Raw genomic sequence first — 25,399 nt, 5'->3', positions numbered from 1 at the left:
GCCCTCCTCCAGGGGATCTTTCTGACCCAGGGATCAAACCAGCGTCTTACGTCTCCTGCACTGGCAGGGGGTTCTTTACCACCAGTGCCATCTGGGAAGCCCAAAGTCAGGCAGAGCTGGGTCTGATTCCTACCTCTGCCACTTCTTAGCTGGATTACCTTGGGTCAGTTACATAAATTCTCCCACTCAGTCTCCTTATCTTCAAAATGGGAAGAATAAAGGTGTGCACTAACGGAGCTGTTGGGAGGAATGAGTGAGTGGGAAAATGAGCCAATACAGGGAAAATGAAACGGAAATCAAACCAGTCCATCCTGAAGAAAATCAGTCCTGAATATTCATTGGAAGGACTGATGCTGAAGCTGAAGCTCCAATACTTTGGCCACCTGATGGGAAAAAGTGACCCATTGTAAAAGACCTGATGCTGGGAAAGACTGAAAGCAGGAGGAGAAGGGGACCACAGAAGATGAGATCGTTGGATGGCATCACCGACTTGATGGACATGAGTTGGAGCAAGCTCCAGGAGTTGGGGATGGACAGGGAAGCCTGGCGCCCTGCAGTCCATGGGGTCGCAAAGAGTTGGATACGATTGAGCAACTGAACTGAACTGACATGGATCTTTTTTCATTTTGTGCAATAGGACAAATGTAGAGAACGAGGAAAAGTGAGAAGACTTTGTGTAGTGATCGATAGTTTGCAGAGCACTAAAGACCTGCCACATTAGGCACTGCAGCCCTGGGAGGCGGGCAGAGCGAAAACTGCCTTCAGTTTCTGCTTGCAGCACCTGCTGTTGGGAGGGGGTGTGACCCCTCCAGGCCGCACATTAAGTGGTGCATGTGATCAGGAGTCCAGAGAAAATGACCAAAGGAAAGGGACGGAGGGAGCGAAGCCAGAGGGTGGAGCCATGTCCAGCCACACAGGAGCCGCGTCTTCCAGGGGCCCCTGCACCCTCTCCTGGTCCCCTCTGCCCCTCTCCTGGAGTCCCCACAGCCTCACTGGCTGCCCGCTGCTCCCTGGCAGGTGTGGCAGGCACAGGATGCTGGGACCACTTGGGCGTTGCCAGGATGAGCTGTTACTCTGCAATTGCTGGTGACCTGGACCCCTGTAACACCAGAGCCAGGCCTGTGCATTTCTGGCTGAATTTGTCCACCCCTTCCTCTGATCACCTTGCCCCAGGGTCCTCTCCCACCCTCCCAGAGTACGGGCAACCGTCATCTTCAAACCGCTGATCCTAAGCAGGAAAATTATTTAGGTTTTGTCATTCCCTGTCTTTGTATTTATCCAGTTACCTGAAGCATCTTTTCTGTGCAAAAATTAAAATAGAGAAGTCAATATACCAAATTAACAATCACCTATATTTCTACCCCTATGTTTGCTTCTGTAGTTTAATTTTTCTTTAAGAAATAAAATCTAAAGCTAAAAACCCCTTATGTACTACCTGAGGCCTACAGATAACTAATGAATTTGGTGCATAACCTTCCTGTTGTTTTAAAATAGTTTGACATATCTGTGCATACACTGAGGCCTTGATACTGTTGGGACTGTGTTTTAACTTAATGGAAAGGTATCGTAGGATTCATATCATTCTGCATCTTGCCTTTGTCAGCAAACATGTTTGTGAAATCTATCCATGCTAATGAGCACAGAAGAATTATGGCTGAGACTACTTTTCCACTTTATAAATCCTCTGTCCCATGTTCTGTACGTCCCTTCTTCTAGGGATGGACATTTAGGTCGTTTCCTTGTTTAATCACAAGCCATCATGCTTCGATTAAAAAAAGAAAAAATCTTTGTATGTGTCCCATCTCTGCCCAGGTTTTTCTAGGAAATTTACCCAGATGTCGAAATCTGTTTCATTAATCACAGGGAGGAGTGAGCTTATGTGGGATCAACTTCCTCCTCCTGTGATGAACCCCAGTGTGACCTTGGGCAAGTCATTTCACCTCTCTGAGTCTGTTTTCTTACCTGTAAAACCATTGTGTGATAACCGCTAATTCAGAGTGGCTGTGAGAATCATATGAGATGGTCTCTCAAAAGCAGCTGGAATCAGGCAAATGGTAGGAGTCCAGCAGCTCCCACCATCTACGCTGTGGGTTTTTCTAGCAGGCACGTAGGATCTAAAGGTAACACTGGAACCTTGCCCGGGGGCCCTGGACCCTTGCCCGGGGGCCCTGGACCCAGCGAAGCACAGCCTTGGGGCTCTCCCGGCCCACACCCCTTAAACCCGCTGTCAGCTCTATCTCCCTGCCTAGCTTGGTGTCAGCTCCGTAAATAACTGAACAAATGTTTTTTTCAGCGTCTCAGTGGCCTCAGCTGTAAAATGGGATGGCAGCACCTCCTCCCAAGGGCTGCCCTGAGGCTAAATTGTTGGAGAATGTCTGCAGGGCGCTTGTTAAAATGGAACGCCCGTTCCTGCACATCTTGAAGCCTTTCTCCTTCATGGCAGAGAAATGATCTGAGGTTTCTTCCCGCCGGCCGGGGGAAGCTAGACTGCGGTCCCCGGATTGATTTTCCTTTCCAGCCCGGTGTTTTTTGTTGCCGATGCTGCGGGTAGACGCGTAGAACCTTTTGCTGGGTGGCTGCTTGTGTTGGTTTTCCTCGCCGAAAACTGGAGGCTGGGTAGTTGAAATTTGCTAAAATACCGCCATCTAGTGGCCTGCGCGGAAATACTGCAGGGCTTTCAACCCGTCTGAGAAAAACAATGGGGCGACAGCTGGGGCCGCCCTGCCCCGCTCAGAAACGCCGGTGGCTCCCCATTGTCTGCGGGGTAAAGTCCAAACGCCCAGCCTGGAATTCAAGCGCCTGCGAGATCGGGTCCCGCCCTGCCTATCAGCCCTTATCGGCGGCTTCGACCTCCTGCCCTGCCAGGCCCAGCTCCTTTCCTGCTCCAGAAAGTCCAGGCCCACACCTCCTGGCACGTGGGCCTGCCCTGTGCCCCTGACTGTCTGCTGTCTCCCTCCTCCTCCTCCAGGCTCACCCTTCTCCAGGATCAGCTCAAAGGCCACCTCTTCCTGGAAGCCTCCCGGATTATTCAGCCCATCTGAGTCTTCCCTGACCTCCCCTGCCACCGCCCCGGCCCCACAACACTCCCTCTGGGGCATTTCTGTATTTCCATGTCCCAGGTGGCACAGTGGTACAGAACCCGCCTGCCAGTGCAGGAGTCATAAGTGACATGAGTTTGATCCCTGTGTCGGGAAGATGCTTGGAGAAGGAGATGGCAACCCACTCTAGGATTCTTGCCTGGAAAATCCCATGGACAGAGGAGCCTGGCGGGCTTCAGTCCACGGACTTGAAAAAGAGTCAAGACTTCCCTGAGCGTGCGCACAAACACACATACACGTGTTTCAAGCTGTGCTTCTGTCAAAGCACTGCCCTCCCGTATCAAACATGATGGACAAAAATGAATGCAAGACCGATGGAGCATCGCCTGGCCTCCCCACTTCCTAGCTCTGAAAACCTGGGCAGGGAGGGAGCCTCACCTGTGAAATACCAGTGAGAACACCTATCTCACAGGACTGTGGTGAGAGTCAAGGTCAGATGCTAAGTGGCTAGCACATGTAAAGGCCTGATAAATTATTAGGGTGGTCAGACGAAATACAAGGTGCCCAACTGATTCTGAGTTTCAGATAAATGATTTTTATTTATTATAGTATACGTATATCCCAAATAGTACATGTAGCTCCTGTGTTACATTTCACAGATGTTAACGATTATTGTTCATTTTGTTAGATGTGCTAATGAAATTGGGTATATATATTTATACAGTCAGTCCCCATTATTGGCACATTCTGTATTTGCAAATTCACCTGCTGGCTAAAATTTATTTGTAATGTTGAAACCAATATTCGCAGTACTAGGTCACTTACAGACACGCACATGCGCAGAGAGGAGAAAAATTTGAGTCTCCGGGTGGGCGTGCTCTCAGCTGATGTCAGCAGCTGATACTCTGTCTTGTTTCAGCTCCCATGTCATAAACAGGTGTGCTTTTTGCCGTCCCTTCGGCACCACGCTTTTCGTATCTTTGTGCTTTGTGTTGGTGATTTTCAAATGGACCCCCAGGCAGAGTGCTGCGGTGCTGCGCATTGTTCCTAAGCCGAGAAGGCCGTGCTGTGTCTCACGAGAAGATGCACATGTTAGATGCCCGTGGTTCACTCGTGAGTTATACACACATGGGCCAGGAGTTCAACGCTGATGAATCTACTGTAGACATTAGGTAAAGTGTTTTTAGGCAGAAGCACACATGAAACAAGGCTGCACATCAATTGGTTGATGAAAATGTTGTGCCCGGAGGCTGGCGGGAACCTGCCTGTATTTCCCCTAGAAGCAGGGATTCAGTATTCCCTAATTGCGTGTTCATGTGACTTTACAGAACTACTGTGAATAACAAGAAGCAACTATATGGATATGGGTGTAATAAAATTTAAATTCCTACCTGTTAGAGTCACATATCAAAATATAAAGTGTGAAATTATATGCTGCTTTAAAACACCCTAGCAGTGGGAGAGAAGTGTGTTTTATGGACAGTATAAAAGAATCAAGATACCAAAGGTTGAAGATGCTGGAAGTGGTGAGGTATTAGGCTATTCTCTCTCCTTTTGTGTATGTTTGAAAAGGGCCATAACAAAAGGTCTAAAACACACACTGTTGGGAGTTCCCTCGTGGCCCAGTGGTTAGGATTCTGGGCTTTCACTGCCCTGGCCCGGGTTCAGTCCCTGCTCAGGGAACTGAGATCCTGCGTGGCATGTGGGGGCGGGGGAGAAGGGACAAATAAACACACCACCAAGAAGAAAATCTTGGTGCAAGAATACCATGTTCATTAGCTTTTTCTCGGGAGCCTCTGTGGGGACAGGACTCCAGATCATGGCCCCTGAGAGCCCATCGTGGGCACATCCCAAGCCCTTGAGCGCAGAGCACCCACTGAGGTTGCCCAGCCCTGGCTTTAGTCTCAGCTCCCCCTCAGACTTGCTCTGGCAACTCTGAGCCTTTTTCCTTACCGGGTAAATAAGGAAGTTGAACTGGACAACCTCTGTGTTCTCTTTCATTTTAAAAACCCTCTCCTTCCAACTCCAGTATTTCCTCCATCGCCTTGTTCTGGTGCAGTATTACAGCACACCTCCAGCTGTCTTCCCAACCCAGTCCATCCTGGCATCACCATTCTGCAAATCTTGCTGAAGTTCTCCCTTTTTTGCAACATTCTAACCAGGAACCTACCCTGATTTCTATTTCTCTAAAGTCTGAACTCCTCAACTGAGCAGTCAAGGCCCCTGCAGGTAGAGTACCCACTAAGTGCCATGTCTGGGGCTCTTTCTGCCAGGAGTTCACCGTCCAGTTAAGGAGGACCAGGAATTAGGGACATCACAGGGGCCACCAGGTCTTCCCTGATGGTTCAGTCAGTAAAGAATCAGCCGACAGTGTGGGAGACCTGGGTTCAATCCCTTTGTCAGGAAGATCCCTGGAGAAGGAAGTGGCAACCCACTCCAGTATTCTTGCCTGGAGAAGTCCATGAATGGAGGAGCCTGGTGGGCCACAATCCATGCATGGAGTCACAAAGAGTCGGTACACGACTGAGTGACTGACACTCTCACTACTTCTTTTCAGGGGGCACCAGACTATCCTAGAACACAGAGGAATGTCACCCAAGGCAGCCTGGGGAAGCAAGAGGAAGTGTCCTGAAGAAGAGAGGTCTGAGCTGAGACCTACAGGGCGACCAGGAGTCACTGCTGCACACCCAGGAGAAGGATGGTCCAGGTGGCAGCCACAGTGTTCACGAAGGTCCGGAGACAGGAGAAGGTCGGGGAAGGTCCAGATTTCAGAGCCCGTCACACTCAGCCTCATTAATCTCTCTGGCATTATCTGCCACCCTTTCCTGCCACCTGCCTTCCACACTGCCCAGCATGTGTGTTATGTTTGCTGGGGACCCTGGGATTTATTTTAGGAAGGTATATATTGCACTCCCTACCAGGCCTCCTTTAAAATAACCAGGTAGGAGAAGCTTTTATAATTCCCAAGGCACCTTTGCTTCGCTCATCCCTCATGATCCTGACGACCCATTTTTTAATAGAGGAAACTGTGGTTCAGAACGGTTCAATTCAGTTCAGTCGCTCAGTTGTGTCCAGTTCTTTGCGACCCCATGGACTGCAGCATACCAGGCCTCCCTGTCCATCACCAATTCCCGGAGTTTACTCAAACTCATGTCCATTGAGTCGGTGATGCCATCCAACCATCTCATCCTCTGTTGCCCGCTTCTACTCCTGTGTTCAATCTTTCCCAGCATCAGGGTCTTTTCAAATGAGTCAGTTCCTCATATCAGGTGGCCAAAGTATTGGAGTTTCAGCTTCAGCATCAGTCCTTCCAATGAATATTCAGGACTGATCTCCCTTAGGATGGACTGGTTTAATCTCCTTGCAGTTCAAGGGACTCTCAAGAGTCTTGTCCAACACCACAGTTCAAAAGCATCAATTCTTTGGTGCTCAGCTTTCTTTATAGTTCAATTCTCACATCCATACATGACTACTGGAAAAACCATAGCCTTGACTAGACAGAACTTTGTTGGCAAAGTAATGTCTCTGCTTTTTAATATGCTGTCTAGGTTGGTCATAACTTTCCTTCCAAAGAGTAAGCGTCTTTTAATTTCATGGCTGCAGTCACCATCTGCAGTGATTTTGGAGCCCCCCAAAAATAAAGTCTGTCACTGTTTCCCCATCTATGTGCCATGAAGTGATGGGACCAGATGCTATGATCTTAGTTTTCTGAATGTTGAGTTTTTTTTTTAATAATTTTTGTTTATTTATTTTTGGCTGTGTGGGGTCCTTGTTGCTGCCTGGGCTTTTCTCTAGTTGCGGCAAGTGGGGCTCCTCTCTAGCCGCTGCGCTCCAGCTCCTCACTGCAGTGGCTTCTCCTGCTGCTGAGCATGCGCCTCCAGGGCACACAGGCTGCAGCAGTTGTGGCACATGGGCTCAGCAGTCGCAGCTGTGGTTCCGGGCTCTACAGCACAAGCTCTACAGCCGTATCACATGGGCTTAATTGCTCTGAGACATGTGGAGTATTCCCAGATCAGGGATCAAACCTGTGTCTCCTGCATTGTCAGGCAGAAACTTTACCTCTGAGCCACCAGGGAAGCCCTGAATGTTGAGTTTTAAGCCAACTTTTCCACTCTCCTCTTTTCACTTTCATCAAGAGGCTCTTGCTGTCACTCACTAAAGATCACACAGTTGGTGAGGAGGGAGGTGAGGATGCTAATGCAGGTCTGACGCCAGGCCTGTTGTCCTTGGGTCATGGCAAGTGCAGTCGCTTCAAGCATCCCATGTCCCCAGGGCCGAGGACCACAACTCCTTAAGGCCCGGCTTCGTGTCTCGTCCTATCGCTGTCACGCCAATACCTCCCAGCTACGTGACACTGGCTAAGTAACTTAGATCTCATCTGTGAAACGGATCTTGTGGGACTGCTGTAGGGATTAAACGAGAACAGCACCTGTGCAGAGGGGCTATCGGTACAATCGCGGGAAGCGCAGGAAAGAGGACGAGCCGCCCGCGACTCACACCCCACTGAGACCCGCCTGCAGGCCCCGCGCATGCGCGCTGCGCAAAGACCCGGCGGGCCCTCCCGCGGGCTCCACGGCTGCGCAGTCGCCCGGCTTTGCGGCCGCGCTGCTTGACGGCAGCGGTGTCCGCCCCCCCGGCCGGCGTTGCCGGGGTAACGTCGCGCGCGTGCGGGGGGCGGAGGAAGGTAAGGTACCCTGGGCCCCCGGGAGCGGGTAGCAATTCGAGGCGACGAGCGCGGTGGCCGCGGCCTTCGGGGGGGCTCGTCCGCGGGAAGAGGCGTCGCCTTTTCCGAAAGCTCTCCTGGGCGAGAGTAGAAGCGGTCCTGAGACGTTCCTGCGGGCGTACAGCCACGCGGAACTGGGCCGGGACGCAGGGCCCGGCTTCTAGTTCTGCCGGAATATTAGCCCCCTTTCCCCTCCTCCGTGTATCTGCAACTCTCTCTTTTCTATGCTTTTTCTGGAAACACTGACGCCGCGGGGCAGTGTGCCGCGGACAGAGTAAGGCGAGGTGCATCTGATAACAGACTGTGCCCTAGAGGAACCTTCTTTGGTTACTAGCAGGGTTGCTGGGGCTGTAGGAGCCCGGCAAAGGGACAGGTTATGACACGGGGTTGGGAGTCTGTTGAGCCCTTGACTTTTTTTTTTTTTTGCTCATTAGTTGCAGCTGCAGCTTTTCGCCTGGCTCCACATCACATGGTAGGCCCAGTATCAGACTCGTTCGCACAATCACCCATCAGTCTTCAAAGGTTTAACTTTTGTTTGTGTGTCTTAGTCTCCGGTTCTAACCTGAAAGCTCCCCAGAGGCAGGATTGTCTCTTCCTTTCATCCTTGCCTCCCTAGCCTACCAGGTAGGCACTTGCAGCCTCAAGCGTGTTTGTGTGTATTTTTAATTGGGAGAATGTGAGTTCTGCTGAGTGGGAGGCTTTAACCAGCTGGTTTGGCAAGGTGGGCCCAGGGGGGTGGAAAATTAAATAATGGCACCTCCCCCCTTCATTTTTGCCTTCCTTTGTTTTGTTTGGAATAAACATTTGCTAAACACCTAAAAGGTGTTAGCTTGTGTGCTCAAGGGAAGAATTAGGAACAAGCCCTGCTTTTGATAGAAAACTAAATGTATTGTGTACCTAACACTATGGGTGCCTGGAGTCAGTATAGCCAGGTTTGGAAGAGCGAAAGGAACAGCTCCTTACAGGTGCGTAGCACTCCCCGCCAGCCCCCAGTCCCTTTCCTCCTCTCTCCAGTGGGATGGCTGTTGGCATTGAGTTTGAATAGGCCATCCTGTCTCTAGTGGTTGGAAACATGGACTACATATTGAAATCACCTGGATCCCATCTCTGACCTTCCGATGTAATTGTAGGTTAGGCCTGGGGATTGGGAGTTTCAAAATTTCCGCAGGTGATTCTAAGAGCAGCCAAGCTTGAGAGCCACTGTTATATATGACCCCAGGTCAATTTTCTTAATCTTGTAAACTGTTGTGTTTTTTTTTTTTTGGCCATGCATTAGGGCTTGTAGGAACTTAGTTCCTCAACCAGGGATTGAACCTTAGCAGTGAAAGCACAGAGTCTTAAAGTCTGCTGAGAAGTCAGAGAATTACCTCTTAACCTTCATTCCTGTTAATTGCTGGTAATATTCCAATACGTGGATATGTTGTTGTTCTTTAGTCGCTAAGTCATGTCTGACTCTTTGCGACCCCATTGTAGCCTGCCAAGCTCCTCTGTCCATGGGATTTCCCAGGCAAAAATACTAAAGTGGGTTGCCATTTCCTTCTCCAGGGGATCTTCCCGACCGAGGGATCGAACCCAAGTCTCCTGCGTTGGCAGGCGGATTCTTTACCAACCAGGGAAGCCTATATGGATGCAGCATGTTTTTAAAAATCTTTTTATTGTATATTTATTTACTTATTTGGCTGCACCGGGTCTTAGTTTAATGTGTGAGTGGCTTCCACGCAGTTTTCTAGTCCTGATCAATTTGATGATGAAACTGAGTTCAGGGACCGTACGTGGGTTGTTAAAATCACACGATCGTAATGGTGGCGCTGCACATATGGAAGGCCTACTGAGAGGCACGTCCTCCTTGATGTCCATGCGGCCACATGCACAGCGGCACACCAGACCTCCGAATTTTGACGTCTTGTGAACAGCAGGGAGTCTTGTGAGAGGAACCTTCTATGATGCCAACGTGGGTTGAAGTACAGAGTTCTTGCCATCAACTGTCAGAGCTCCTTCTAGGCTTTCTTAAAGAGTATAACAGCAGTCTGAAAGGGAGAATCCTAAACAATCTAGGCACATTAAAACAGAACTTTTTCACTGGTTGGAGAGAATTTTATTGGAAGTGCATGAAGTTAGTGAACATTTTCTGTTTTTAAAAATCTTTTAATGTAATATATATAAGTCAAATACTCAGCAGCAGTTAAGTTATGAAAGTGAACTGCTTATAAAAGTCCACGAATTATTCCTGGAAACCCTAACTAGAAACCAGCATCCTGCCTCAAAAAAGTCGACAGGTTATTTTAAGTTTTAGAATAAGTTGCCGTTTCTTCAGTTGCATGCTAAAGGCGCTTGGTGCTTGAATAACACAGAAGGTCAGGGTGCTGACCCTCTGTGATCGTCAAAACTCTGAGTGTAATTTTCAGTCCGCCTCCAGATCCCTGGTTCCTTTATATCTAAGGCTATGCATCTGTGGACTCAACCAACCATGGGTGGTGTATCACTGTAGCATTTACTACTGAAAAAAGTCTGGGTGTACGAGTACCCATGCAGGTGAACCCCATGTGGTTCGGGGTCCGCTGTAGTTGCTTGGGTTGAGTGACAAATTGGCAAGGGAAAGTCTACTTAAAATGCCCTTGAGAGGGAATCTCTTAATTCCGCATTAACGTGGTATATGTAGTTTTGTTCTGAACACTATATGGCAAGATGTGTGCATAGATACACACACGTATATGTGTATGTGAAATGTATACAGTCATGCTCAATATTTACATCTATTGGGGGACTCATTTGGAAATTATCTTAGCATTTTGCTGTCTGGAATACTTTATAGCGATCTTATGAAGCAGTCTTCCAACTTGCTGATTCTTTTTATAGTTACCATTGTAACTGGTTATCACCGTCTTAACTTCCCTGGTTTCTGTTTTCCTTCGTCCTCATTTAATTCCTTCACATCTTTTGGAGGGTGGCTAGAGAATCCCAGGGACGGGGAAGCCTGGTGGCAGCTGTCTGTGGGGTCACACAAGTCGGCCACAACTGAGGCGACTTAGCACTAGCAGCAGCAGAGAAATCCTTACACATTGGACAGAGCTTTTGATTTCTTTCTTTTCCCTAACACTCATTTCTTTCGGTGCTCTGGGTCTTAGTTGCAGCACTTGGGACCTTTTTTTTTTAGGTTGCAGCAGCCGGCTCCTAGCCTGTGGGAGGAGGTGCATCTCTAGGAGTGGGTCTGCTGGGCGAGGGGCTCGCTCTCCTGACCTTGCTGTCCTTGGTGCTCGTTGTCCTGCCGGGAATGATTTGTGTGTGTGTCTGTCTCCCCATCTGGCCCGTGGGCTGGTTAAAGGAGCGGCGTGTCTGTCTCCCCTCGAATCCACAGCATGACCTCAACCACATGAGAAATGAAAAACCATACAGAAAAAATTGAAATATTTTTAAAAGGGTAAATTACAACTACACCGGATACTATTTCTCTGCTGTCTCATTAGCAAAAATCAAAAAGTCTGAGCACACACGTGGCCGATGAGTCTGCAGCAACACACACACGCTTCCCTAATATTTATTTTTACCTCTTTGGCTGTGCCCTGCCTTAGTGCTGGCAGTGGATTCTTAACTGTGCCCTGCAGACTCTCCTAGTTGTGGCGTGGGGGACCTAGTGCCATGACCAGGGGTGGAACCCGGGCCCCCAGCACTGGGAGCACAGGGTCTTAAGCCTCTGGACCACCAGGGAAGTCCCTGGGTTTCTTTTTAATGGGCCTAAAACTAAGATCATGGCATCTGGTCTCATCACTTCATGGGAAATAGATGGGGAAACAGTGGAAACAGGGTCAGACTTTATTTTGGGGGGCTCCAAAATCATTGCAGATGGTGATTGCCGCCATGAAATTAAAAGACGCTTACTCCTTGGAAGGAAAGTTATGACCAACCTAGATAGCATGTTCAAAAGCAGAGACATTACTTTGCCAACAAAGGTCTGTCTAGTCAAGGCTGTGGTTTTTCCAGTGGTCGTGTATGGATATGAGAGTTGGACTGTGAAGAAAGGTGAGTGTCGAAGAATTGATGCTTTTGAACTGTGGTTTTGGAGAAGACTCTTGAGAGTCCCTTGGACTGCAAGGAGATCCAACCAGTCCATCCTAAAGGAGATCAGTCCTGGGTGTTCCTTGGAGGGACTGATGCTAAAGCTGAAACTGTAATACTTTGGCCACCTCATGTGAAGAGTTGACTCATTGGAAAAGACCCTGATGCTGGGAGGGATTGGGGGCAGGAGGAGAAGGGGATGACAGAGGATGAGATGGCTGGATGGTATCACTGACTCGATGGACATGAGTTTGAGTAAACTCCGGGAGTTGGTGATGGACAGGGAGGCCTGGCGTGTTGCGGTTCATGGGATGGCAAAGAGTCGGACACGACTGAGCAACTGAACTGAACTGAAACCCTAGGAGCCCCTCAGCTTCCTGCCCCAGCTTTCACTGCCTTCACTGGCTGTTTCAGGCTTGAGTGCCTCCTGTGTCCAACAGATGCTGGTACCAAGTGCAGGGCACAGCTAAGCAGTCAGCGGTGCTTTTTCCCCTGCGAGCGTTTGGAGCTCAGGAGGCTAAACACGTGAGTGGTACAGCGCCCTTGGGTCTTCAGGCACCGCATGTGCTGTCAGCCTCAATCCAGTCCAGAGCCAGGCCTGGGGGTGGAGCAGGTTCCAGTCCCCATCTCGTCCCGGCGCGCCTGCCCAGCACGTGGGGCGCCGGGCCCTGGGAGTGGGGGCAGAGCAGGTTCCAGTCCCCGTCTCCTTCCGGCGCACCTGCCCAGCACGTGGGGCGCCGGGCCCTGTCTCCCGCACTCCCTGCGTTTCCCCCCTGGCCCGTGGCTGAGTTCCTCTGTCTTTATCACAGCAGCGCACCCGATTTGACTTCCTTCCTCCAGCCGTTACTGAAACGCAGCCTGTGTGTGTTTTGTCCTTGTTTTCTCTCCTCGGGCTGAGGAAGGGAGCGATACCAGCTTCACCTTCCTTTCCTCCCTCAGAGCGCTGCTGCTGCTTAGTCGCTCAGTCATGTCCGACTCGTTGCAGCTGCCTGAACTGCAGCGCGCCAGGCTCCCTTACCCTTCACTGTCTCGGAGAGTTTGCTCAAACTCAGGTCCATTGAGTCACGGTGACGCTGTCTAACCATCTCCTCCTCTGTCGCCCCCTTCTCCTCTTGCCTTCAGTCTCTCCCAGCCTCAGGGTTTGTCGGCTCTTTGCATCAGGTGGCCAAAGTATTGGAGCTTCAGCATCAGTCCTTCCAGTGAATATTCAGGGTTGATTTCCTCTAGGATGGACTGGTTTGAGCTCCTTGCTGTTCAAGGGACTCTAGTACTGCTGGGTGTCAAGTAATTCCAGGATTCTCCATAACCCTCAGCCCCTAACCTGGAGAAGCACTGAGCCTCCAAACGAGAGGGACGGCTGCCGCCCGTGCTCCCGGCAGGACCTGGAGGACGGAGCCGAGCCCTTCCCCTCCGGGCCTCTGACAGCGTTTCTCTAACCTGGCCCTGCTTTCTCATCCATCAGCAGTGTTGGCAGCGCTCTGCCTGTAATAGTAACGATAGTGGACACGCAGAGTGCTCGGTGCCACGTGCTGGAGGCTGTCCTAGGCTCCTTCTGGGTCTTCACTATAAGATGGAGCCTGTTTTTGTCCTTATTTTGCAGAGAAGAAAACAAAAGCTTGGAGAGACAAAGTAAGTTTTGCCCATCACACGACTGGGCAGCGGGGAGCCAATTCCAGTCCCCACACCCTGGCCTGACGCTTCCTGCTCTCAGCCGCTCAGGATGACCATATAAAGTCATTGTCATTATTGTTAATTTACCTGAAAAACTGGGAGATGATCCTGTTTTGGAACACGAAATGCTCACTACCTGTACTTCTTTGAGGACGGGGTGCTTTTGGTTTTCCCTCTGTCCCCAGCACCCCTTGTGATTAGGAGCCTCTGGTGGGTGCTCGGTAAATGTCTATTGGCCGAGTGAGCGGGCGGGAGGAATCCTCGAGGGCAGAAGCCCTCTTGGGCCCGCTGGCAGGAGGCCTTTGAGTAGCATTGTGCCCATGGACCTGTCTCTAGGCTCAGAGGCACCAGCTGCGATCAGAAATCGTACCATGACTCCTGGGGCATTGTTGTGGAATTCATGGGGGTCTCCTCGGGGAGTGGGGTTTGTACCGCTCCAACAGATCCGTCTTGTTTTTGTCCCTTTTGAATATTTTGTTTTTCTCACAGGCCACGAGGTTTATCTGAGCCTGGGTATTCAGGCACCCGCCTGTCTGATTGGCGTGGTAACCAATTGACTTGCTTCTGTCTGTCTCTTACAGTCCTGAAGGAACAGTCACTTGGGAAGATGGCTGAGGCGGTGTTCCGTCCCCCAAAGAGGAAGAGAAGAGTGCACGACAGCTATGAGTCTCCCCTGCCCATCCCTTGCGGTCAGGACCGTGGTCCTGAGAAGGACTTCCGAATCTTCCGGGCTGAGATGATAAACAGCCATGTGATCGTGAGGGGCCTGGAAGACATGGAGCAGCTCTACGGAAAGGTAGGTGTGGGCAGCTCAGCCCGGCCGCTCCCTCACAGCCCCGAGGCAGCCGTGCTCCCCCACCCACCCCCAGAAGCAGACCACCAGTGACCCGCACACGCTCTTTGAGGTCTGGTCCAGCGTGGGAGCTGAATCGGGTACCCCGAAGCCTTAAGCCCAGAGACCATAACCCCCACCCACGAACCCACATTGTAGCAGTGAAGTTGGGTCAGTGCATCGACCTTTCTTGCTTCTTGATTGTAAAAGCAACATGTGTTTGTTCATTGTTTAAAAAAAAAAAAATTTCAAGCAGTTTACAGAAACATCCTGGGTAAGAGGTAAAGTGTGGCCCTCACCCCCTTCCGTCCCGGGGGTGACCGTGGAGCCGCAGACTGTTGTGCCACAGGACAACCCAGAGGAGGCCTCTGCTTGTCCTCCGGCTCCTCACCTGCCCCGCCTCCTGGTTGAGGACCTCTCCTCTGATGAAGGCGAGTTCCAGTTTTGGCTTTTCCCATCACTGATAGGTGTGGGTTGAGATGGGAAGCTTCCTTATCTTCTGCTCCGTAGCCAGTTCAACGCTGGAGACACTTTTAAGACAGCTTTATAGAGGTATGCTGCTGCTGCTACTAAGTCGCTTCAGTTGTGTCTGACTCTGTGCGACCCCATAGACGGCAGCCCACCAGGCTCCCCGTCCCTGGGATTCTCCAGGCAAGAACACTGGAGTGGGTTGCCATTTCCTTCTCCAATGCATGAAAGTGAAAAGTGAAAGTGAAGTTGCTCAGTCATGTCCAACTCTTAGCAACCTCGTGGACTGCAGCCCACCGGGCTCCTCCGTCCATGGGATTTTCCGGCAAGAGTACTGGCTTGGGGTGCCATTGCCTTCTCCGTTATAGAGGTATGCTACTGCTGCTGCTAAGTCACTTCAGTCGTGTCCGACTCTGTGTGTATAAAGCCGTAAAATTCGCCCTTTCAAGTGTACACCACAACGACCGTAACAAACTCAGAGAGCTGTGCAGCCACACCACGGTCCAGCTGTGGAGCCTCCCCACGGCCACAGGAGGTTCCTTGGGGCCCCGTGTACTAATCCCTGCCCCCACTCCCAGCCCAGGCACTCCCGATCCACTTCCTGCCTCTGTAAGTGTGGCTTCTCGAGTGATTTTATATAAAATCCATGTCACAGCCAGCCTCCCAGAGTGGGATATGTGGATGGCATTGACCCTGGTGGGTCAGAGGTCCAGGCCAAGGGCAGTCTCTCCGACAGTCGCAACACATAACATTTAGCAGAGGCTTAAGCGCTGTACTGGTCATTTATTCTGACTGTTGAATCTGGGAGGAGGGTATAAGGTGTTCATTTTATTATTTCAGTTGTCTATGGGTTTAAATATTTTCTGGTTTTTAAGAAATGGTGGAGAGGGAGCCAGAGTTTTTGGAGTCAGCAGGAAGGAGAGGAGGAGTACCAGTTCTGGGCTCACAGGAATCCAAGAAGGTTTTTGTGTCTGGTGGACGTGGCTCCTGGCCCACGTGTGCGGAGGACACCTTGCCTCCATCTGCCCTTCACCTTCAGCTCCCCGGGCCGGACTGAAAGCATTACTCCTGAGACAGATGAGGTGCACAGGAAACTTCCCAGCTCCCTTCACACAATCGGAGGGAAAAAAAAATGCTATGATTGATCTTCAGAGTAATCATTACGTAATCAAAGGGAAGATGTCAAGCTGTGAATAATGCGATGACTCTCTTGTTAACTCAGATAGTTCTCCTTCAGCTAAAAAATGAATAACTCAACATGAGCTAACTCTCTTTCTTCTCTTCCCGGAAGGGTTATTTTGGAAAAGGCATCCTGTCCAGAAGCCGACCAAACTTCACAATCTCAGATCCTAAGCTGGTTGCTAAATGGAAAGGTAAGGCTGGTACAACGTTGCATTCTTTTGGCAAATTATCTTTTTTCTTCATTTTTAGGTCTCACACAAGATTATACAATAAAATTCCAAAGGAGAAGTAACATGCCACTGGCAATCTTACTGCTAAAAATATCAGCTAAAATAATTCTAATCGTGGTGAAAGGGCTCTTAACAATTGGGGAAAATGTGTTTCATCTAATTTCTGAAATTAACAGAAGTGTTATTCAGACTTTTCTGTCCTTAAGCATTGCCTCACAGTGTCCTGGGCATATGGAAGGTTCTAGTCATTAAGTGTCTGCTCACCCATATGCGAGGCGAATTTTATATTTTATTTTTAGGTTTGGAATTTGCAACAGTAACCATGACATTGATGTATTTGTAAAATGTACTAATGTGTGTAGTTCTCAATAGCTGTTCCTCTTTACTTTATAAATCTTTCATCTTGGTGTATTTTTCTAAGGGGAGTCTCATGGTAAGTATGTAACCAATACCAGCAGGTTAAAACATAATTAGAAAGAATTTTTTTAAAACATTATATTGCAAGAAAAAAATAGAAATTAAAACTGCACTGAGATACCATTTCAGCAATCAGAATGACAAATCCTAAAGTTTTGCAGCGTGCCCTGTTGGTAAGCCCTGAGAAACACTCACGTGATCCTGTTGGGGCTGCAGGTGATATGGCCGTTACACAGGGAATTGGATGTCCCAAGAAATCACACGTGCACTTACCCCCCCTCCTCCCCCTCTCCCCCGAACCCCTGGTAACTTTCACATGCTTTCTGTGCCCTTGATTTCGCCCCTTCTAAATATTTCTTGTAAGGGGAAAAAGCTCTTGCGTCCTTCACGTGGGATAAATTTTCCAAGGTTTATCTGTGTCATAGCATGATCAGAACTTCATCCTGAGTGCTGTTCCGTGGTAGGATATACTTTGTGTTGTTTATCTGTTGATTCATAGACGGATATCGGGGTTGTTTCTACCGTCACGAGTAGTGCTGGTCTGAGCATTCATGTACGGGTTTCCGTATGGACACCCGTTTTTATTCTGTGTATACTTAGGAGTGGACTCGCTGGATCAAACGATTATTCTAATTTTTTGAGGAATCACAAACTTGTTTCCATCACACCTGCGTCATTTTACATTCCCACCAGCAGTGCATAAGGTTTGCCAGTTTTTGCACATCCCTACCACCGCTCCTTTATTTTGTTTTTTTGAATAGTAGCCATTTTAATGGGCGTGACATGGTAACAAGAGTTTATCATTTTAATGAAGTCTAATTTATCCTTTTTCTTTGCTTGCGTGTGCTTTTGCTGTCGTGTTTAGGGAACCATTGCCAAATCCAAGCTCACGCAGATTTTCCCCAGGGTTTCTTCTAAGAGGTTGATAGTTTCAGCTCTCAAGTTTGGGTCTTTCATCTGTTTTGATTTAATTTTTCTTTGATGTAGGATATGGGTCCCGCTTCATTGTTTCGCCCGAAGGTACCCAGTTGTCCAGTAGATGCGTTTGCTTTTAACTCAGCAATTCCACTCCTGACAATTTATCTTAAAGATAAGCTGGCAAAAATATGAAAAGAAAGAGCCCAGGGCTGTTCGTTGCAACACTCTTCCTAATGTTAAAAGACTAGAAATAACCCAAATAGCCATGCGGGTACCAGCAGAATAAAGTATAGACCATTCTCAGAAGGATGTGCTGTGGAGCTGCGATAGGAGTAGGGGCTCACTAGGCTGTTATTTCTAAGCAGAGAAAGCAAGGTAAAGGACAGTGTGCCACGGGTCATCTAAGGGGAGGAGATTGCAAATAGGTTTTGAAATGTAAAGAAGCATAAACTATAATTTTAGATGCCTGTGAGGGAGGGATAGAATAGGATGGAGAGAGAAGTGAGACTAGATTTGACTTTGGAAACTTGTAAACGTATTACATGACTACAAGCGAAAGTTAAATTTGAAAAAGTTAATTTCATTTAAAAGAAATACAAAAAAATCAAGAAAATGAAGAATCTGTATATCACGTTGATGGTGTAGCCACAGGGGAAGCTATTTTGAGTGACTTTAAAACATGATAGGGGCTCCCCTGGGTGCTCAGTGGTGAAGAGTCTGCCTTGCAAATGCAGGAGACACGGGTTCAATCCCTGGTCCGGAAAGGTCCCGTAGGCCACGGAATAACTAAGCCCATCCCCCACAAGTACTGACCCCGTGTGCCTTAACTGCTGAAGCCCAAGAGCCCTAGAGCTGTTGCTCTGCAACAGGAGAAAGGCCCACGCAGCAGCGAAGACCCCACATGGCCAAAAATAAGTCCGTTTACTAAAAGAGATCCCACATGCCATGTGGTACGGTCAAAAACAAAACCACGGCGATTCAGTCCTAATGGGATACACTTTGTATCTCCTGCCACGATCTTGTGGAACAAACCGCCCCAAAATCCAGTGGTCTTCAACAGCAGCTGTGTTTGCTCATTTGAGTCTCCAGGTGAGTTCTGGGTAGGTCTGCTGTTCTTGTCTGGATGGGCTCGTATCTGGTTAGTCATGGATCTGCTGGCCACAGTGATGGATCCAGCGATGGATCCAGCTAGACTGGGTGGCTGTCAGCTGGTCCAGGATGGTCTCCACTGCGGTGAGGGGTGGAGGGCCCCACGTGTGTCATCCTCCGCGGGCCATCTCAGGCTTGCTCTCCAGTTACTGTGAACACTCGGGAAGATCCCCTGGAGAAGGGAATGGCAATGCGCTCCAGTATTCTTGCCTGGGGAATTCCATGGACAGAGGAGCCCTGGCAGGCTACAGTCCAGGGGGTCTCAGAGAGTCGGATACAACTTAGCAGCTGAGCACACAAGCACCAAAGATGGAATGATGTGAGGTATGTGTTTCGAATCATCTGGGGGCCGGGGCAGAAGACAGACGGAGCATGACTTGTTCAGTTGCTCAGTCGCGTCCAACTCTTTGTGACCCCATGGTCTGTAGCCCACCAGGCTCCTCTGTCCATGGAATGCTCTAGGCAAGCATACTGAAGTGGGTTTCCATTTCCTCCTCCAGGGGATCTTCCCCACCCAGAGATTAAACCCACTTCTCCCGCATTGGCAAGCAGATTCTTTACCACTGAGCCCCAGGGAAGCCTGAACTGGCTGTGAGTTAAAGCTGAGTGATGGGAGCATGGAAATGTATTATACTATTCTTTCTGCTTTTATACACTTTAAATTGTTTCATAGAGTTTTACTTTTTAAAGAGGGAGGGAAAAAAAAGTAGAACAAATAAGCATCATGACTTTGTCCTCATCACCCAGCCCCAGTAGTTACTAATACTTGGCAAAGTAATAAAAAGTTTCAAATAGTGTGATGGTCTTAACCGTTGAGCTTTTCCTGATCTATGTAGTTTAACTAAAGTTTCCAATAGTGACCAAAATGTGAAGGAAATGGATTTAGGCCAAGGAAGCAGAGGTTAAGGGCATAGGCTGCCCTCAGGGAGTAGATCTCAAGTGTCCATCTTAGGATGTTCTTCAGCATTTTGGCTTCAGCCGTACCTTCCACCCTTTGTTCCGTTCTACCCCGTTGTACCTGTTGACACCACACCCACCGTGGGCTGCCAGCCGTTGTGTGAACCTGCCGTGCAGCATTTGCCATCTCCCAGCCTCTGCACGGATCCCTCTGCATTTTCCCCTGGTCTGCCTGGTGAACTCGTACTTATTCTGCAGAGCCCAACTCAATTATTCCTTCTCCTTCATGTTTTTTCCTAACCCTTCCAGTTCAAGTAAGCCAGTCCCTTGACAACACTTGCTTTCCTTGCTATGTATCAGCTGAGGTTAGAATCAACCATACAGCTGGTCTGTCTCCCCAGCTAGAGTGTGAGTATCTCAAGGAGAGGGGATTTGCTTTAATGATTCTGTATTTCCTGTGCTTGGTAAGTGGAAGGGTGTTAGTAACACTTGCTAAATTGTTGCTTGTTGTAAAACTACCAGAAGAGGAAGGTCATGACACCAGGAAAACTCTCATTCCTAAGGAGATAGGAGTCTGTGAACTCACTTCCCTAGGATTTTAAAGCCGAACATCAGCGACTCCCGGCGTTTAGAGCACTGGGCAGGGAGTCAGGAAACAGAGATGACTTCCCCACGGGCAGGGTCAGGGAGGTCGAGGACGAAAACCTACACCGTGAAGTGACCTCGGCAACGCTTTAGGCAGAAAGACTCTTCTGGCCAGATGCCCAGCAGAATGAAGCGTGCACCTTTAGGGCCTCAGCGCTCTCATAGAAATGGAGGGCCTGGGGCTTCCCTGTTGGTTCAGTGGTTAAGAATCTGCCTTGCAATGCGGGGGACACAGGTTCGATCCCTGGTCTGGGAAGTGAAAATAAATAAGTCGAGGGCCTGAGCATCCAGAGGTGCTAGTCTCCCGCTCCGTGCCGCAGCCACTCAGCTGGAGTGTTGAGAAGGGTTCCCGGGTTATGTCTGAGCCCTGACGGGTCAGCAGCACCTGCAGGGGCTGTGGGCAGCAGAGAGCGGTGGTTTATACAGCACGTGTTCGCTGCGGCTGCTTGGACAGGATTAATCAACTTCCTGGGTGTGAGATTTTTGCAGGCCTTGGAATTCTCTCTGTCTTTTCTAGGCTGTCAGTCCGTAAATTAACAGCTACTTCCTTGTTGTTGCAGATATGAAGCTAGACCTGCCGGTAATCACATCAAAGAAGTAAGTCTTGGCGGACGTTGGCCGTGGGCAGGATGACATGGGGCAGGCGCTGGCCAGGCACGGGATATGTGAGCGGAGGAGAGCCCTGGGTCCTCTCCTTGGGGCCGTGTGGTCTGGTCACTGTAGACTCTCGTGGGAGAGGAGGAGGCAGGTGACTCTTCCGTGATGAGTATCGTGACGGGCTGTCGCCCTCACCGTCAGCATCGTTGCCGTTGTCATGGCAGCGCCATTCCTGGTCCAGGCCACCTACCCGTATCATCCCCGTTCATCTTCTCGGGAAACCTTTGAGGTGGGTGTAGTTGTTTGCGTTCCCTGCGTGGGGAGTCTCCCGAGAGCTGCCCAGGAGGACTTGAACCAGGCGGGGCAGCTCCAGAGCCTGGGGTGGGGGGTGACTGTGAACTTGCACATGCCAGCGTTTCTGGAGCGTCTCCCATGCGACATGCACTGCGCTCATAGCAGCTTTATGGGTTAGCTGCTTTCGTCCTCTCACTGCCCCTCGGAGGTCAGTCCTGTTGTTGTCTGTCTTGGAAGGTGAGGACACAGAACAGGAAGAAGTTCGTTAACTTGCTCAGGATCAGCACTTAGACCTAAGCAGACTGACTGAAAACCGTTCTGCTGAGAATTTCCAATAATAGGTCAACCTTCAGTAAGAGGTGGAGGAGGGTGTTCTCTGCGGACAGAAGATGTGTGTCTGAGGGCAGGAGTGCCTGCCAAGCTGAGGCGTGTTCAGGTGCCCCCACTCAGGGGTTGGGGGGCCCTGGGATGGATTGGAGGGGTCACCAGCCTCAGTCTGGCTTCTGATCAGAGCTGCTGCTCTGCCCTTACGCTTCCTAGCTCCTCCTCTTCTCTTCCTGCTGCTTCTCCAGCGGTGTTTGGAGCTGATCACAGCAGGACTTTGTAAAGGCATCGCCCACCAGCGGGAGGACACCTTCTCTTCTGTGTCCCTCTGCCATGGGTCAATCACCGGTCTGCCTCGGAGGCTTTCCTGCACGCGCTTCAGCAGCCGCTGTCCACGAGCCAACGTGAGGTCATTAGAGGCAGGGACTCAGGTGTGATGCAAAGTGGCAGGACAGCAGAGAAAGGAGCCGGATGCCGAGTGGTATCGCTCAGAGTCACAGGGAGGAGCCCACTCCCACTCCCCCTCCCAGGGAGTGCCCGCTGAGGCCTTCGCTTCCATCTGTTAAAGCGTCCTTTTGTGAAACGTACTGTGTCTGGAGTCAAGATGATTTTACTCTTCAGGTGTGCCCCCAAGACCCCACAGTCAAAAGCTAACAAATACTCGTCCAGCACTGCCCGTGCGCCGAGCCCTTCACGTGTCTGGTCCCCTTTAAGCCGTGCTCACAGCTCCCTGGGGCAGGCACCGGTGTCCCTGAGCCTGGGGAGGCGGGCTCATAGCTGGTGCAAGAACCTCGTGCTCACAGTGAGGGCGTGGACCCACGTCTGCCTCAACCACTCTGCTGCCGAGGGCAGAGCAGGGGCCTGTGTGCACGCTGTCTCTTTCGCTCTCTTACTTTCTCTTTGTTTCTCTCAGTTCCACCATCTGCCCAAAGCGGGAGCCACTGAGTCTTTAATACAGTGGTTCTTTCACGTGTTTTCACTCAGGGAATCTGCTGAAAAGTCGAGGATCCCTTCCCCAGGAAAATAGCATGACACAAATACACATTTTTGTTCAGACACAGGAGATGCATAGACCCACGAAGGCTTTAGAAGGCATTACAGGTGGCGTGAAAAGCACAGATGCTTTCAGATCGCTCGTGTGAAAAGGCTGTGCTATGCCTTTCATGCAGGAGGAGAGACCCCCTGCTGCTCTCTGGGCAGCGACGTTTTACCCCGATTAGAAACAGCAGCACATAACGTGATCCTTACGAGGTCACTGTACTGTTGCCTCTGTCTTATGGGCGGAAACTGAGGCACGCAGCGGTTACGTCACTGGCTCAGCCACCCAGGAGTGGCGGAGCGAGGCGGGGCTGAACATGAGACACCAGGACTCTGGTCCCGCACGTGTGGCCACAGCCGCACCCGTCTCACAGACATAGAGCGGCCTCACCGGGTCTTAGTCTTCACATCTGTGATACCGTTTCTGGTACACACGGGACGGCAGGCCCATCCCCGTGCAGGACACACAGGGCGTGGACAGCTTGGAGATACTTCTGATGCGTCAGGGTGAGGCGGCCGCAGCAGAAGCCAGCTTCCTTGCTTCACCCTGTGTCATCGGCAGTTTACAAACCACGACGCATCCCGTCATCTGCACCCAGGCAGGATGCCCAAGGTGAGGGGAAAAGTGACAGCTGTCTTGCCACGAGCCATGTGGCTTCTCCAAATGCTTTCCAGACGGATCGCTGTAGGTGGAGGTGAACAGAGCCCATCTGAGTCCACACGTATGCCGTCTTGTACCATACGACACACCCCAGCAGCCTTGTCCGCCGTTGGCCCTGCTTCACTGAACAAAACCTGTGGCTGTTTCTAAGTTGGGAAGTGTTCAGGGCTTGCCTTCAGGTTTAAGAAATGTAGTGTATCATCTCATTAAAATACATTTTGAAAATTGTGGAGGAGGGGTCTTTTTTTTTTTTAAGACGCTGGGGTGTATATAATTGTAATTGTTCCTTTCCATGCGTGGTGTAGACATTGGTAGGTCCTGTGAAAAATGTTCATTAAAATTCTCATCTTGCTTTCCAACACTAAGCAAAGACCTTTTTCTGTGACTGGAATATGTGTCTGAAAACGTCATGATATCCAAAATGGAAAATAATACAAAGCAAACCCTGACAAAGGACGACCATTTTTCTCTCTATGTTTACCTAGATCATTTTGTCCACCAGTTTTTGGGGTTTTTTTCTGTTTATTTATTTGGCTGTGCTGGGTCTCAGTTGTGGCACACTGGATCTCCGATCTTCGTTGGTGCATATGGGATCTTTGCAGCACGGGGGATCTAGTCCCCTGACCGGGGATTGAACCTGGGTCCCCTGCACTGGGAGCATGGGGTATTGGCCGCTAAGGGAAGTCCTTAGTCCACCAGGTTTAAATCACATAAATTTTTCACACTTTGTTAAGCTGGGGTCATTTTTTTGTTCAAATTAAGCAAATTAAATGAAACTTTGTAATAAAAATAAATAACACAACAATAGTTATCACAGAGCAGTTAGAAAATGCAGAGAAGTGTAAAGAAATAATTTACCTCATTAAGAAGAACTGTAGACTTTTTGGCGTACTGCCTTCCCACCGTTTTCACACGTTCAGCTGTCTTTTTTTTGTGTGTGTGTGTGTGTGTGTGTGTGCTGTCTCTTTAGTACCGACATTGAAGTGTTGTTGCTAACAGACGTCCCCCTTTGCAGGTATCAGCGTAGCGTGGAGTGGGCCGCAGAGCTCCTGCGAAGACAAGGCCGGGACGAGAGCATGGTGCGCAGCGTCCTCGAGGGCTACACAAAGCCCCTTGAGCATCCTCATCTGAAAATGATGGAAGAGGTTCCTTTGGGCGATGAGCCCAACTCCGAGGTGGTTTCCAAATCAGAAGGCAGAGCAGACAGAGAGAAACTCTCTGCCGTGAATGGGGTCGAGGGCAAGTCATGTGATCTGGAGGATTCCAGCGAGCGATCAAACAGCCCGCAGGAGGGCCCCGGGCCTGAGCCCCGAACCCCAGACGGCTCAGGTGAACATGTGGCCGAGATCCCCGCACCTCTGCCCCACGGCCACTGGGACGCTCTCCTTCTGCCATCTGGTGGTCATCCTGGGGACAGCAGCCAGAGAGCCGGTCTGGTCCCAGCCGGAGACAGAGGGCCTGAGCATGTGCTGGTGGAGGAAGCTGTGTGTGCCGGGAGCGAGAGCGAAGAGGTCCCAGCAGGGGATGTAAGTAGAAGAGAAGAGATCACTTCCTGCAGAGCCGTCTGTTCCTGGCCCAGAGATGCTGGCCAGCAGGGATGGCCCTCCCTGGGCCCTGGCAGTGGGCCGGTGTCCAGCGCCTGGGGCCTGGGCGCGCCGGTGCAGGACACACCCTGCAGACCGTCTGCAGGCCCCAGCGGCCCTGTGGGCTCAGCAGCCAGGAGGGCTGTTTCAACTAAAACCTCAGAGTCTGTGAATAACCTGGCTTTACACATAGGAAATAATGCACGTCAGGTAACATCCTGTCCCCTGTCGGGCAGAAGAACGCAGTGGTGGTCAGCAGGTCTTGAGGGTAGCCATGGGCACAGGCTCAGGTGTGCGGGAGCCATCACAGGAGGACGTGGGGCGCAGAGCTGGAGCCGCTTTGTTAAGGGATGTACTCAACAGTTGCCCCAGAATTACCTATGGAAGCTGCAAGTGAGAAGCAGTCTCATAATTAGATAGTACGTGAAACACCCACGTGAAGAAATGTTATCTTGCCTTTAGAAGGGAGTCTCATTACGAACCTAGGCATGTGCTTGTGAGGTGTGCAGTCAGGCGAAAAAAAAAGCAACACATAAAATTGACCCACGAAACGATCCTCCATGGAGGATAAAAAAAAATAAGTCAAGATGCCAATACTGACCTTGGGACAACATGGGTGGGAACATGGGTCCCTTTAGAAGAGTGTTTCTTTCCGTAATAAGTGCTGCACTCCACGACC

The 25,399-nt window shown here is 50.1% G+C and overlaps 1 protein-coding gene across 17 annotated transcripts in view; it reads left to right on the top strand.

Annotated features, from left to right (window-relative positions):
* LOC133235547 (peroxisome proliferator-activated receptor gamma) overlaps positions 1-25,399 on the top strand; it is a 215,160-nt gene that overhangs the window by 163,837 nt on the left and 25,924 nt on the right. For 13 of the 17 annotated variants that reach the window (XR_009732588.1, XM_061397190.1, XM_061397186.1 and 10 more), the window contains 4 exons: positions 14,067-14,281; positions 16,077-16,158; positions 20,784-20,820; positions 24,153-24,663. Coding sequence is in view for 16 of the 17 variants with exons in the window: in XM_061397190.1 (XP_061253174.1) it covers positions 14,067-14,281; positions 16,077-16,158; positions 20,784-20,820; positions 24,153-24,663 (845 nt within the window). In the remaining variant the exon portion in view is untranslated. Of the gene's footprint in view, positions 1-5,595; positions 5,770-7,644; positions 7,723-14,066; positions 14,282-16,076; positions 16,159-20,783; positions 20,821-24,152; positions 24,664-25,399 lie in introns of those variants that run through there. The other 4 variants (XM_061397196.1, XM_061397195.1, XM_061397192.1 and 1 more) reach the window with 4 other exon arrangements.

Source organism: Bos javanicus, chromosome 22 (genome assembly GCF_032452875.1).
Source record: "Bos javanicus breed banteng chromosome 22, ARS-OSU_banteng_1.0, whole genome shotgun sequence".
In the NCBI taxonomy this organism is placed as follows: domain Eukaryota; kingdom Metazoa; phylum Chordata; class Mammalia; order Artiodactyla; family Bovidae; genus Bos; species Bos javanicus.
This window is presented reverse-complemented; position numbering and strand designations above follow the sequence as displayed.